We start from the raw sequence: 15,668 nt of genomic DNA on the forward strand, positions 1-15,668 counted from the left end.
TCCATTCACTCCAGCGAGGAGGAAAGAGGGAAAACAAAACTCTAAAAATAACTGTCAGCATCTTAAAAAGAGAAAAGCTTAGCTGCCCCCTCCTACTCCTGCCCCCCCCCACGCCTATGGGGCACATGTCTGCTTCTTACAACACCGAGGCACATGGTTCCAGTTCTGCCCCGATCCCCACCAGGACTGAGAGGAAATCCACATCTGTGGGACGCTCCGCACGGAACCACCTCCAGCGAGGGAGGCCGGGGGACTGCAGCAGCGAAATGAAGGGCTAGACCGTGGGATCGCTGCTCTTGCGGTGAGAGGGGGCGCGGGAGGCGGCGAGGGCGCAGGGAGGCCGGGGAGGACTTGAGTCCCGCGGTTCCCCCGCAGCGCCGCCGCTTGCCCCCACGCGCGCTGTCGATATTTGCCCGCCTTACTGCAACTTGCTGCAGTGTTTGAAAGAGTAGTAGGAGCGCATGGAGGTGGGGCCCGGGAAAGACCAGGCGGAGTGGTCCGGGGTGGGCGCGGAGGGGGTGGGGAGGCGGCAGCAGTGGGAATCGGGGCTGGCCGGGAGAGGGTGGGATGAAGGAGAGGGGGATAGCCTGGCGCTTACACGTGTCACATGTGCTTTTTAAGACGGCCGGGAGCGCCTGCAAGCTGGATCTGGTGGAGGATGCTGCTGCGGCAGGTGCTTCGCAGAGGGCTCCAGTCGTTCTGCCACAGGCTGGGCTTGTGCGTGAGCCGGCACCCGGTCTTTTTCCTCACCGTGCCCGCAGTCCTGACCATCACCTTCGGCCTCAGCGCGCTCAACCGCTTCCAGCCCGAGGGCGACCTGGAGCGCCTGGTCGCTCCCAGCCACAGCCTGGCCAAGATCGAGCGCAGTCTGGCCAGCAGCCTTTTCCCCCTGGACCAGTCCAAGAGCCAGCTCTATTCGGACTTACACACCCCTGGGAGGTATGGCAGGGTGATCCTCCTCTCCCCACCCGGGGACAATATTTTGCTCCAGGCTGAGGGGATCCTGCAGACCCATCGAGCCGTGCTGGAAATGAAGGTGAACCACAAGGGCTATAATTATACTTTTTCCCATCTGTGTGTGTTGAGAAATCAGGATAAGAAATGCGTGCTGGATGATATTATTTCAGTGCTAGAGGATCTCAGGCAGGCTGCCGTCTCCAATAAGACAACAGCCAGGGTGCAAGTGAGGTATCCCAACACTAAATTAAAGGTATGCTCCTCCTGCATGCTTCTGCCAATTAAAGAGGCAGCACTTCATTTCTTGCCCTAAACAAGCAAAGAAAATGCAGAGGTCTCATCCTTAAGACTCAGAAGCTGATGCTTCTTTCATTTTGGGGGGAAAAGATGGGCAACTGAGTGAAGAAAACAGGCAATGAATGGTACAACTAGATATTAAGAAATTGAAAGCCAAACAAAAAAAAATTGCAAAAAAATGAAAAAAAGGAAAAAAAAGTTTTTTTTTTCTGAGACCCTGCAATTACATCTTTGTTCAGGGTTAATAAATCAGTGAATGGAAGGGGGTGGGGGAATCCTGAACAATTTGGGGTATTTCTTTTCATTATGGGGCTCAATGTATTTCTTATTACTGATTACACATCCACCTGGTGCCATATCCACCTATCTGCATCTTCAGCCTGGCTTGATTTTAACATGTAGAGTTTGTGTCTCAGTGCCCAGTGAGTGTGTGTGTCTGAGAGCAGTGAGTGTGAATGTAGTTAGGATTCCAGGAATTATATGCATGTGTGGTTGCATAGTGAAAGAAGCAGAATTTTTTTTTCTGTGTGAAAATGGGGATGTGCAGCTAACTGATATGCTAATTTGCTGAGTCCTGTGATCTTCTTCCTATAGTAATACAAACTAAAGCAAGATTATTATAATAGCAAAAGAAAAAAAACAGTCCACAGGAAGCAAAAATTGCAAAGGATGATTGTTTCGGCACTGAATATATTGTGCTGTTTAAACACTCAATTCAAATTTTGTTGCTCAGGTGAGAATTCTAAACTCATCCTACACTGGCAGGACTGAACTGCAGCAGGGAATGAAGCATGCGGTCTCCAGGAGACTGAAGTTTCAGGGACAGATGTGACTTCCAAAAGAGTCACTGCACCATTTGAATGCTCAACCCTGTGTGCTTCTGTGGGGATCATGGAATAGGAGGAACCCCAGTTTGAGTAACTGGATGGCCTCGATGTAAGAAATCACTAATATTTCTATTTATTTGATATAATCAAGCATCTATACACAAAAATTATTTTCTTAGGGTTTTTGAGATCAAAAAACTCTTTTCCCTGAACTGAAGGATGACTTAATGCACTTAGGAACTAGGGATTCCTCAGGAAACCTCATCACCTGCTTCCTCTGAACATGTTGTCCTTATTTAAATGTATTTGGAGGCTGATAGGGTTTCAGCCCCTTGTTTGATTGAACTGCCCCTTGAGGTTTAGTGAAGCAGACAGATGGTTCATCAGCCTGACATCTAGGTAAGGGGTAGTCTGCTTAACACTTATGGAGGGGAGTGTAATGAATACACATTGCTGGACAGCATGCTTTTTGTTTCCCGATTCCTTTGACAAGAAAAAGGATAAGGAGGAGAGGGATCTTCTCCACTTATTGCCTCTTACTGAGTTCTCCCCTATGTCAAACATTTGGTGTGAAGAAAGGTTTCAAACTGTGTTGTGTTTTACTTCAGTTTGTTTTTCCTATTGAGGCTAGTTTGCAGTTTATTGATATGCATTGTTAGTTGGGTCCCTTATTTCCTTTATTCAGCAGTCCTCTCTAGGTGTAAGAGTTTTGTCATTCAACCACTGTGGACATTTTGTTTATCTGTCAATTTCACTATGGCATTTGTAGCACAGACCCCAGAGGCCTTCAGTTCACTCATTTAATAATCATTGGCTGCACTCCTATGATTTACTAGATGTTCTTCTAAGCACCGAGACAAAGGTTGAGGCACAAAATCAAGATTCCTACCCTCATGAGGCTAAAAAGAGTAGATGTCACTGTTCTCATCCAGAGTTAGTTGTAAACAGAGACTGCCATCTTTGGGTCCACCACTGAGCCAACACCATGCTAGGTCTTTGATAGGTGCTCCACCTAAATTTTTTGCCTGATTGGTTGGCCAGTCTACATCTTGGTAGGAGTCAGTGGACAGTCATGAAAGAATGGAGTAATTGATTATGAAGGTCAATGTAATAAGAGTAGAATTATTCTGCTTACCATAAAAATAACAGAATTTTATGTTGACTTTATACACTGTAAAGCCCTTGTTCTGCTATATTCCAATTTCAATGTCTTCTCAAATGCATTGGCTTGCCTCCCTCTGCATGACATCAGTGGTATCCTTAAGCCATGTTGGGGTAAATGAAAGCTTTAATACTCTTCTGAGAACAGTGGGCCCTCTCAAGCATCCAGATGTAATCTCACACAAACTAACTAATATAAAACATAATTTGTGAGTACTATGGGTACTTAAAATCCTATCAGAGGGTCTCTGATGACTTTCGGGTTAAGAACTCTCTGGCATAGAGCAAAGTGAGATTACCTTTGTTTCAATTACATGTTATTTGGAAATGATTTTAACTCATATGTGCCAGTGATATTCAAAGAGTGTCTCTATGATGCTGATGGAAGCTTAAGTTGAAGAAGTTATGGCATATGAGACTTGAAGGTAATTTTTATAGGTACATTTTCTGGCCCTATAATTCAATTTGCTTTCCTTTGTCATACTTAGATCACCAATCTTCCAACTCTGGACAATATGGAAAATTTTAGTGCTGGAAGATGCTATTAGTGGGCAGGGGATCAGAAGTTGAAGAAAATGCAAAATAAATAGCAGCAGCTTGATAATGTGAGTAGGAATTAGCAACCTCTTGACATGAAAGAAGCCAGTAGGTCAGTGCTAAGAAATAGCCTGAAGATGTAGAAACACTGATGGACAGAAAGGAGTGGTCAAAAACCTTAGTTAAAACAATCATAAGGATATCTTCTAGATATAATTAAGACAACTAAGTAGTCCTGAGCACAGTAAGGTTTAGAATTTCAGATAAACATGATCATCTTCACAAGGTGATCCAGACAAGCAAGGGCACAGAAGTTGCTGGAACAGAATTCTAAACCAAGGCTCAGATAAAGCTGGTATGAAAAAGCAGTAGTCACCTTAGAATAACACTATAGAATAAAACATACATACAATTTCAAACAAGAGGCCAATATCTGAAATCCATATGCCTATATAATATGAACTCTATAATTGTGCCTGTTATTATAAGCTTTATGTTATTGTATCTCGTATTAGACATAGATTTCATATTGTATTTTCACTGTACTATTCACATTCCTTCAGCCCAACCTTGTGTAGTTCTATGTAGATAATACTCACATCATTGATTAGTCTGTTAATTAATTTGTACATTTATAATGTACAAAATCATCACATAATTGCAATATCACAAAATCATCATCACCTTTCAAACCTCTGTGGAATACTTTTATTGTAAAGGTATTCTCTACATTTTCTAGATCTCTATAAAATATTTTGATCCCTATACTTTTGGATCTTTTTTCACCTATTAAAAGATCCATTTTGTATAAGTTAATACAATATGGCCAGGCTGGATTTTTCAGTTAAATACATAACGTACTGTTGGACCCAGTCTCTTGATTAAAATGAGACAGACACTCAAAATTGTTAAGCAAGGGCTACTCTGGACTCCCAAGAAATATTTTCATTATCATTCAAGTGGCTCAGGTGGTTGCAGGGAATATTTTGTATCCTTGTAGGAAGGCCATCATGGCTGCACTTTTCCATCTGGCTGGTTACAAGAAAAAAAAACACTATATCCATATGTCCCCTGTTCTTTATTTTGGCCACAATAAAAGACATAAGAAGCAGCAGACAAATGTGGTCCATGGCAAATGATGAAAAAAGAATGACCCAGATTTGATTCTCCTGCAGGCTGTTCTTCCTATTAAATTCCATTAACACCATACCTCTGGACACATGTTTAAGTGGAGTGTATGTGCTCCAATGTACCACATTTAAGAATAGAAACAAAGAAACACTTCCAGCTTTTTAAGAAAATATAGTGTTTCTTTGGGTACTTGTGGAGCATATCTTCCAGATTTGGAAGATGTTGCAATTAGTTGCTTAGTCCCTGTCTCATTGGAAGGGCAACCTAAGCTGACTTGGAAATGGAAGAGCAATGTTATTACTAGAGATTTCCAAAAAAAGCTATTCCATAGACTTCTTTCCCTAGTTGATTCTAACATTTCCCAAGACATCCATGTTAGGATCTTCTCTGATATTTAGATTTAGATTTACATTTAAGCTTATATTTATATTTAAGCTTATAAGCTTATATATTACATTTAAGCTTATATTCCCTCTTAATAGGGGGAAACATGGTTAACCTATTGAATGTTCAGCTTATGTCCTAAGTGATATTGGTGTTTTATACACAGCATGTCATGTTTACAAGTCTGAGCCAGAGTAGGTCTTTATTTTCATTTTAGAGGTAGGGAAATTAAAGACCAGGAGGTTAAATGACTTCTATGAGGTATCAAGGGCAGTGCATTTTGAAGCTGGTATTTAAATCTAGGCCTGTCTGGTGCTTAACTTCATATTCTTAACCATAGTTCTATGTTAGGGCCTAGTATATCCTACACTATTCTTGCTAACAAACAGCTCTTTGTACTAAGAAAGCCATGTGAAATTCATGTTATAAGACCACTAATGCTCTTTTAAACCAGCTCCCATGCTCAACCAGACAGACCAGCCCTGAAGAAGATGACGTGAAGCTTCACTTTCCCTATACGCCCCTAAGGGGCTAACATTTGAAGTCTGGGCAAACCCCTGCTATGTGTCTACTATGGAACCTGCCACAAGAGTTGAACAAATTCCTCACTGACACATTATTTTATCTTTAATATAGTAGTACATCAATTCAGAACAAACTAGAGTGAGACTCCACAACCAACTGAAAGTGGGAATCATGTAACATGACCCAAGGTTCGGAGCCAGGGGCTTTGTGCGCCAGACAGCCTTGAATACTTATATCTTAAATGGGCATCAGGGAAAAAATGATGAGATAGTATGGGATAGTACAATGGTACAATGAGGACTAAACTGAGAAATACTCAGGAGACCTAAGTTCTAACTACACTTCTTTAAAAAATAGTTGTATGACAATGGACCAGCCCCATCACCAATCTGGGCTTCAAGTTCTAGGATTCTTTTGTAACATTCCACCATATACTAGTAAATATCATTACCATATATTTTGGGATATATTCTAAAATATTTTTCCTCTGGTGGTAAAGATTGACTTGATTAGATTTTAACTATACTGTTGAATGATGTTAATTTCCTAACTAAATGGCTGCGCATGTATTTCCAAGCCACTGTAACAGGCTAAGTTTGTTTACTGATTTTTTTCAGTGCACACAAGTGGACAAAAAACTTGTTTGGTGTTGGGGCCTAGGTTCTGCCTCTTGATTTCTACAAAAACTTACTTTCCACTAAATTAAATAATTTTATAAGTATTTATCTTTCTTTCCATTTTTGAAATTCAAGACTTAAGGGAAGGTTTTGAAAAATGGAACATAAATAGCTCCCTCTATTGTTCACACATTCTTATCATCAGTTGAGTTGATGGTGGTTTCCTCAGTGGCCCAGGCCAATGAGGACTTGGGAATGGAATGGGGAGAAGGCAAAGACACACATACAGTGTGATGAAAGTGTAGAAGGGACGAAGGCCAATCCTCCACACCCCCTCCAACAAAAAAACAAAAAATGCTCATTTGCTTTTCCTGCTATGTTAAGCGATAGTGACTCAAACAGTTTTTCTTAATCTGTTCTGCTTTGAACATTATTATAACTGAAATAAACCAGGATGTGCTTTTCAAAATATAGTGTGTTTGGATAGTATTTTCTATTTTAACCCATTAGTTATTATACCATGATTGGATTATATTTAATTCAGTTTTAAACTTGATCAGCATCTGTTCAGACCTATTCCAGATACATGGTGACATTTCTATGTACCTTCAGTATAAACATTGTTAAAGAGGATATCTGGAAGTGCTAAGATTCTAGATTTGCATAAGACAGCTTTAGGTTGGACTGCAGGTCGATTTCTTCCCTAACTTAGTCCCCCAAGCCCTCAGAGAGGAGTCATGGGAGTGATTCATTTCTGATTATTTCTGCCAGTACGAGGTGGACAGAATTACGTTAATCACAGCCCTGGCCCACAGAAACATTTAGGAATATTTCTGACTTCAAAGCATGCCAAGTTGCATTGTGGGCCACAAAACTAATTTTGCAGCAATTTCCAAGACCTTGACTTTCAAAGTGTTGTGTGAGGACCACCACCAGCAACAGCACCTGGAGCTTTTTAGAAATGAAAACTACCTGGGTTTCAACACAGATCTGCTGACCAGAACCTGCATTTTAACAAGCTCTGCAGGTGATTCATAGGCAATTGAAAGTAAGTTTGAGAAGCTCAGGTCTAAAAGGGAGCTTGGCCTTACTAGTCATGGCTTGAGTTGAAAGTAATATGCATTGATTCGGAACCAAAATGCCAAGAAAATTGAGTAACTGAACTCATAGCCATATCATTTAGTCATGTGGTAGAAACATTGAAGAAGTGCCTGAAGAATTTTCAAGCAGCTGTTCCACAGACAGAAACTTTCATCCTTATCTTCTGTAATTGGGCCTGTCACCTGGTTAGACTTAAAGATGATTACTGTTGTTCAATATTTTCCAAAAATGTTGAAATTAAATCTATCTCTTTAAGAAAAAAATCAGCAGTGTTTTTCTCAAGCCGTTTTGCAGTTATTTCACAATAGTAGCATCATTAAACCTGAGTTAGACTAATTATGTTAGTATTATGAGAATGCAAGGTATAGAAACTATATATAGGAGCAAGAGTATTTGGGGAAAATGGAACACAATTACAGTGGTGTGTGTATTTTGAAAGTGGCCTTGTAATCCATGCTTTCCTCAGACAGGATTATTATAGCAGAGCCATTCACTGAAATCAAGGCTTATTCTCTGTCACTCAGGGAAATTCAGGGCCTCTGAAAGCTACCTGATGAGCTGCATGCAAAATGAATAGACTCTGTTTAGTTACAGGGTTTGTGTTAGAACAGCCCATGTTTTTTTTTTCTCCAGAGCTACCCTCCCATTGTGGAGAGACTACACCTACACTATTCTGACTTTGCTGTCTCAGAGACGCGGCACAGTACAGGCCCTGGGTTTCAGAAAGCAAAAGCATGTTTAAAGGGTTCTTGTAGCTTCAGAAGGTCTGAAAGCAGCCTCAGGGCTTTGTGGCAGATGGAGTCTTAACTGGTTATTTAGGGTTCAGCCTCAAAGATTATACTTCCCTTTGAATGTTCAACCTGTTCCCTCACCTCACCAGGTCCTTGATTACATGGAGGGAGAGAACATTCAGTTCTGATCGTCACTGCAGGTCATGCTAATGTGGGCAAGAGACACATGAGATTCAAAAGCCATTCATATAACATTCATTTGGGTAACTATTTTAAGTGTCCTGGAGATTCAGTAAGGAACAAAACAGCAGATGTGGTGATTGCCGTCCAGGAGCTTGAGTCTAGTGAAAAAGACAAAAATCACATAGGTAAATCCATAATTACAGATTATCATGGAGGAAAATACACAGTGCTGTGAGTGTAGGATACCAAGACTCGGGGTATTCGAAATGACTTGAGCAAGTGACTGTGAGCTGACATCTGAAGGGAGCTAACACTCCTCAAGTGTGGATTAGACGGTAGAAGCAAGGGTGCAACAAGGGGTACACAGTCCCTTCGATGCATCAAGCAAAAGTCACTATGGATGGATGTTAAAGAGTGATGATGGGGAGTTTGCAAAGGGCCATGATAGGGCTTTCTTGAGAGCTGGTGTAACACAAGCTTGGAGAGAGTCTATGAATCTAGATTTCTGGGTTTATATCTGTTCTCTGCTCCATTACCTCTCTGACTTTGAACAAATACGTTAACTTTGTAATTTTGTTCCTTTATCTTAACCCATACCCCTTAGCACTGAGTGGATTAAACGAGTTCATGATACCTCAAGCAGTGATTCTCAAACTCTAATTGTCAGCAAGTGATTCTGATGCCACTGGCTCGTGAACCACCCTCTGAGCAGGAAGGGTATACGGCACTAAGAACAGCACTTGCTTCATTGTAAATTCTTAAATGCTAGTGGTTGAACTCCTTAAGCACTGATATTTTACCCTTATTCAGAATTGGTTAATTGACTTTCTTGTGAACTCATAATTAGATGAAAAACCCTTTGGTTTCCACCCTCAGAGCTGGTAGTTGTTGCTATTTTTTTAGTAAGTGCAGTATGAGGGATATAGATCCCTCTGTGTTTTGCACTAAAAAGCTTGAGTTGCCTGTAGGGTTACCATGATGACTGTGATGTCTCTTTGCTAAGGACAGTAAAGGGCAGGTAAGGAAAGTGTGGGGCCTTGGTTTTGATGTTCACTGTGTTTGGAAGTATCATGGAGGTTGCATCTTTGTGATAGCCTCAGCAAAGCTTGGCTTGACCACTCTCCCCTCGTGGTTTCTATGACATTTGGTTTTCCCTGTATGTCTCTGATGGTTCTCTACTTCTTACTGGCTCTCTGCACTTACTATACTAATATTTATAATTTTCCTGTGAAACATTGTCTGTTCTTTCAATATTCTCCCTCACACCAAACATCTATTTTCTTCCATACTTATAACTCTGTTAATAACATCTCTATTCTGTCATTTACTCAGGCTCAGAATCTCAGTCACCTATGATTAACTCCTCTTTCCTCCCTAACCCAGCCAAGATACATACACAACGTAAATCTAATTAACTACAAGGTCTTGATCATTCTGCAGCAGACTTTCCCAAAGTGTGATCCTTGTGCCAACAGCATCCCCATCACCTAGTAACTTTTTAGAAATGTAAATTTTTAGACCTCCTTCCAGATCTATTAAATCTCAGAGGTTGAGGCCCAGCAGTCCTTTAGACTTCTGATTCCTGCTAAAGTGTAAGAATCATGGTTATACAACATTAGTGCCTCATCTTGGCTGAGGTAGGAGGGAGCTTTAAGAATACTGATGTCATGGAGCTCATCTCTGGAGATTCTGATTTAATTAGTCTGGAAGTGGCATGGGCATGGGGATCTTTTGATTGTAATGGGCTACCAAGGTGGGGGACCAAGGTCTCCTTTTAAAATTTTTTTCTTTTTCACTATCTTTCCTTTGGACCTTCTTTACCTAGTTTATTTATGTGAAAATTTAACCTCTCTCATATAATTTCTCACACCTGGAACCTAGCCTGTGTAGCAATATCATCTGCATTTCTTGGTTCTATTTTCCATTAACCAAATCTTGCAAGGGCTTCCATCGCCTGGAGAGGAAATTGACAATGGCCATTGAGAACTTTCCTTGGCCAAGTCCTCAATTTTACTTGTGGTTTCAGGTTGCAATACAACATCTGCAGCAGCCAAACCAAAGTAAAGCCACCCTCAACTTTCCTGTTTTCTTATCTTCCTTTACACTTTTATTTTGTTTGCAATTTTTTATACTGTCAAATGCATACACATCTCTTAAAAGCTGAATCCCCCAAGCCACTTTTCCATGAAGCTTCTCTAACTGCTTCCAAAAGTAGAAAATACTTTTTTGCATTTTGGAGGTGCTTTGAAGAAAGTTCCCTTAATCATGGTATAATTTGTATTACAGATTTGTCCCAAGTCTTTGCTAAAATATAACTGCATGTGCCTAACAAAGCAATAGGCTGGTAGCCTGCCTTACATACATTGATTTGACCGGAAGGAGCAATCCAATAAGGAGACAGTTTGTGGGGCACACCCTTGGGGAAGTTGCAGGGGAGCTGAGAAAAAGCCCATCCCAGTCTCAGTCTGACATTCTCAGGCTGTGCCTAACCCTGATAAAGAGATGGCCACAGAAATACATCAACAGCTGTTTTCACGAGTGGTCCTGAGGTATCCGAGGCACAAGCAACATAGCTTTGGGCTCAGGAGACAGAGGACCACCAGAAGAGGGAGAGAGAGAGAAACATTTTCTCCACACGTACCAGCACACCTGTGACTTAGCTCAGGTGAGTCTGTAGGGAACATAACATGGCTTGGGCATTTGGTAGGACTTGCAGATATAGCAAATAAAAATACAAGATACCCAATTAAATTTGAATTTTGAAGTAACAAAGAATACATTTTTAGTATAAGTATGTTCTACATTATGGATTATTTATCTAAAATTCAGATTCAACTTGGTGTCCTATATTTTATCTGGCAGCTGAGCCCCCTGGGAGTCCAAAGCATCTGAAGACCCCAGCACCAGCGTCAGGGTGTCATGGGGATCTGCTCCAGTTGTAACTCAGAAGAGTGGCCATAAGTCAGAGGACTGGTGAGGAAGACTATGAAAGGTCTAGCTGGGAAATAATAAAGATATTCTGAGGACTCCCAGAAATGCAAGGGTGAAAATTTGCAGGGGCCAGAATTCCTGTCTCTCAGCAAGTGAAACTTAAGTTCCTTTTAATATGTCCTCATTTGTATATTCTGGCCTTAGGAAACCTAAGTTACATTTATGGTTTTAATAATCCCAACTGTTTATTTGCTAATAAAAAGAAAATTGAATGAATAAATGGAAAAATTCATTCAAAGACTACCCTGGATAAAGATTCCATTTAACAGAAGTGTCTTTTATTTAATATCTTATCTATGAGGAGATGAAAATATTTATACACAGAAATTTAATTAAAGAAATTAAATCATAAGATAAATAAGCCCTGAGGAATGTAATGTACAGCACGGTGACTATAGCTAACAATACTGTGTTTGGTATTTTAAAGTTAAGAGGAATGTTAACTAAACTTAGTGTGGTGATCACTTCACAGTATATACATATATCAAATCATTACATTACACATCCAAAACAATGTTACATGTTAATTAAATATCAATTTAAAAATTTGAAAAGAAACTGCCTATACTAGCCAGAACCATGTCAGCCATTTATTAAAAATAAAACAATTTAGGTTGACACTGTGTGTCCAGAAGTTTTTTTTTCTTTTGTAATAAAGTATCTATCACTATTCAGATTTAAAAATCATTAGACTGGAGAGGGGATTATTTATTTAACTGCCCATGCTGGCCATTTGAATATAGTAGGACTGAGAATTTTATAAGCAAAACTGCTGGAGGTCATGAAATGTAAAGGGAATGACTTGTATCATTTTTATTCATTCAATGGGAGAAACAATTTAATTTCTTAAAACAGAGGGAACTGGGTAAAGAAGAAGAGAACTCCTGTTCCTCTTTTAAAAAGAAGGCAGGATGGAAGGAGCAAAGGAAGGAGATGATGGGTGCTGATTAGTGGAAATTTGTAGGCTGGGAAAAGTAGCAAGCCCAAATCTGAACCAGTGGACAGTCTAGGTTACCCTTTCCATGGATGCAATGTTGCATTAAAAACAAAGATGCAGCATGCTATTAAATACTTGTTCAACAGCATTAATAAAGTACAATATATGTCCTATCTATAACACATCTTACTTTCCTTCAAGATTATAAAGCTTTTAAGGCTGAGGATTGTATCTTCTTCACATTTCTAGCTTCCCACATTAAAAGAAATGTGGGAAAAGTCCAGCTTATCATTTCTTCCCAGGAATCAGGGCTTCCTGCAGAAGCAAAGTTGGGTGATGACCTCTGTAAGGCCAATTCCTGAGCAGGTGAGGCTGACCCTGAGTAATGGAGTCTGAGGGCAGGAATAGCGGTGCACCAGTGAGTGCCTCTGGAGACAGACATGCACCCTGCTTCAGCTCCCAGAAGGGCAGGAAGCTCAGGGGCTGAACTAGTTCATGACCCCTTTTCATAGGTAGAGCATGCCTCTCTAAGGGAATAGCACATAAAACTGGCATTAGCAACTTGACTTTTACTTTTATTTCATTCTTTTCAACTACTTTTACCTTGGGGATTGCTTTTAAAGAATTGGATTTTTTTCTAGACAGAGAAACTTAGGACACTTTTTTTTTTAACTAACCACATCTTATCAGCATGTCTCTTACTAAACAGTGTACAGGTTTATAATTTAGTTAACTTAATTAATTAACTTAGTTAATTAGTTAAATTAATAAGTTATTAATTATAATTTAGTTAACTTAATTTAGTTAATTTTTGAGATATTGATCTCAAAAATTGTTTGTAAACTGATCTGATTCTATTTGTCTTCTTCCTGACAGAAGAATATTTTGGTAATTGATAACTAAATTGATAAGGGAATCTTCATTTCTTGTCTTTCCCTCTGTTCAGTATCCCAAAACCTTATTGATGATGTTGAAACTATAAGCATTGACAATCTGGCCCTTTTAGCTTAAAGCAACAAATGTCTTTATTGTGGTGGGTCTTATTTCTTAATGGATTAAAATAGGGGAACTGCTTATTGATCAAGTCTCTCTTTTAAAACTTGTAAATAATGAAGAATAAGGTACTGAAAAAGAAATAGACAACTCTATATTTGAATTTAATTTCTTCATTTACTAGCTGTATTACTTAAGACATGTTACTTAATGCTTTGTCCTTGTTTTTATATGTTAAAAATAGTATTATTAATATATAGTCTGCTGATTTTTAAAATTTCTGATACTCTGTAGCTTCTTAATAAATTGTAGCTATTTTTTATGTAAGTCTAATATCAAAACAACACCAAGGAAAGGTTAGAAAGCCAAGTAAAAAATCACTTATAATCCTACCACCAATTCTATAAATAATTTATTTTCATCTTTCACTGCAGAACATGCAGTGTATGTATTTTTTATTGTTTGTTTTCATTTTTTAGAAGTATTTCCATAATTATGGTTTTATTCCTTGTTCAAAATTCTGGCAAGTGATTGTGACATTATTTACTTAACTGCTCATTTATTGTTATCTTTGGAGTGTTTCTGGCAAAGTGTTTTTGGAGCTGGTTTTCACAATCTTTAACAGGCATAAGGAAGAAAGCAAAATATTCTGGCTTGTCAACAGAAGCCGTAAGAAAACAACATTTTCTTATACGATTTAAAATGCCACTTTCTTAAGTATGTGTACTTATGAAAGCAAAATACAAATATAGGTCACCGAGTTCCCAGGGAGTAGGTGTCCTACGAAGAAGCTTGGTTAGAAATTAGAAGGACCTGATTTATTTATAGACCAACTCCAAAATGCTGTACGTTGCTTTATTAAAGACCGCACCAAGATTAAGCTTCTAATAGTACCTCGTGGCTTATTCTATGACAAAGTTAATTTTTTTCTCTTGCTATATAGCTCAATGATTCTCATAAGAATCACTTCAAGAACATTCCAGAACATTCCAATTATGTGATGCCTGAGGCCCCTCTGCAGACCAACTGAAATGTTATCTCTGAGGAAAGGACCTGAGAATTGGTATTTTTTAAGCTTTTTGTATGATCCCAGTGGATAACCTGATTGAAGAGCACTGAAAAACCTTAGACCAGAAAGAGATCCCCCATCCTGCCGAGCTACTTTGCAGAGTATGGACTGAGAGGATAGGAAATAACCTGCTTTCTCCGGGCCGCAGCTTCAGGCCCAGTGAGCACTGGCCCTGACACCTGACACCTACCTTCACCAGTGCCCCGCCAGGTAAACAGCCTCCGTGGGAACTCTGTAGCTAAAATGAACAACTTCATCCTCTTCTGTAAGTCCTTAATCTGGCACTGACTGGCCAGAAATATGATGTCTTAATCAATTTTCTATGCTTCAAAGAGGTCCCAGATTGCTAGTCATTGGGAAGATATATCCCTTGACACTTTAAAAGACATCCTTACTTAATACATTTCTGCAAGGAGATTAATAAAGAAAACCTTAGGCACATAGTAAATATTTATTATTTTTGTGATAGAGCCAAAGGTAATAAATCTTGATAACTCCAAGAAGTATAATAGTAGGACTTGAAATAGACTAAATTTTTATTAGCTCTTTGATTTCCACCATGATAATTTAAATTTCTTCATATACTGAGATGGTCAGTGTTTGCTAATCTGTAACCAACTTATTAATGCTATCCTTTCTTAGCCCGTCCTTTTGATAAGTACATAGGGGATGAAGAAATTTGTGTTGAATGAATGGTTTTTTAACTGTCATGTTTTGAGTATTAATAGCATGGCATTAAAGAATTCAAAAATACTCTCAGTCTTAGCCAAAATGTACTTACTCTTCAGCCAACTCGCACATCTTCTGTCTTTTCACCTGTGAAAATAATATTAAACTTTTCTAGACATACAAGTTCTGGGAAAGTTAAGTACTAATTTTAACAAGCTCGTGACTTTTAACTCATTCATATAGGAATCCTGGCTTCCCCAGGTCAGTGTGGCAAGCCAGTCCCTATTAAAACAGTATTGATACAATGTCTAATTAAAGGAAAAGTATGTTTATTCAAGTGCAATAACTATTTAAAGTAACCTCAGCTACATAGGAACCATAACAATCCAAGTGCCCTTCTTGGGTCAGTAGAAAGCTTTTCCATTAACATCCCAGTGGGTTCACAAATCCTATACTCTTTTATTATTTTTAAATGGCAATTATAAATCACTTGGTGCAGTGAGGTGAAAGGATGTGCTCTCAATCAGTATGAAATGGTGTGGTCTGCACCACTGGCCA

At 39.3% G+C, this 15,668-nt stretch overlaps 1 protein-coding gene across 1 annotated transcript in view; it reads left to right on the forward strand.

Moving 5' to 3' along the window:
- The first annotated feature begins 607 nt into the window (after nt 1-607).
- The window catches only part of PTCHD4 (patched domain containing 4), a 185,109-nt gene continuing 170,048 nt past the window's right edge, over nt 608-15,668 (forward strand). Inside the window, exon 1 of the mRNA XM_045844176.1 lies at nt 608-1,036. Within this exon, the coding sequence (XP_045700132.1) occupies nt 608-1,036 (429 nt within the window). The remainder of the gene's footprint in view (nt 1,037-15,668) is intronic.

Source organism: Phyllostomus hastatus, unplaced genomic scaffold, assembly GCF_019186645.2.
Source record: "Phyllostomus hastatus isolate PE091 unplaced genomic scaffold, TTU_PhHast_1.1 phas_contig_40, whole genome shotgun sequence".
Lineage (NCBI taxonomy): Eukaryota > Metazoa > Chordata > Mammalia > Chiroptera > Phyllostomidae > Phyllostomus > Phyllostomus hastatus.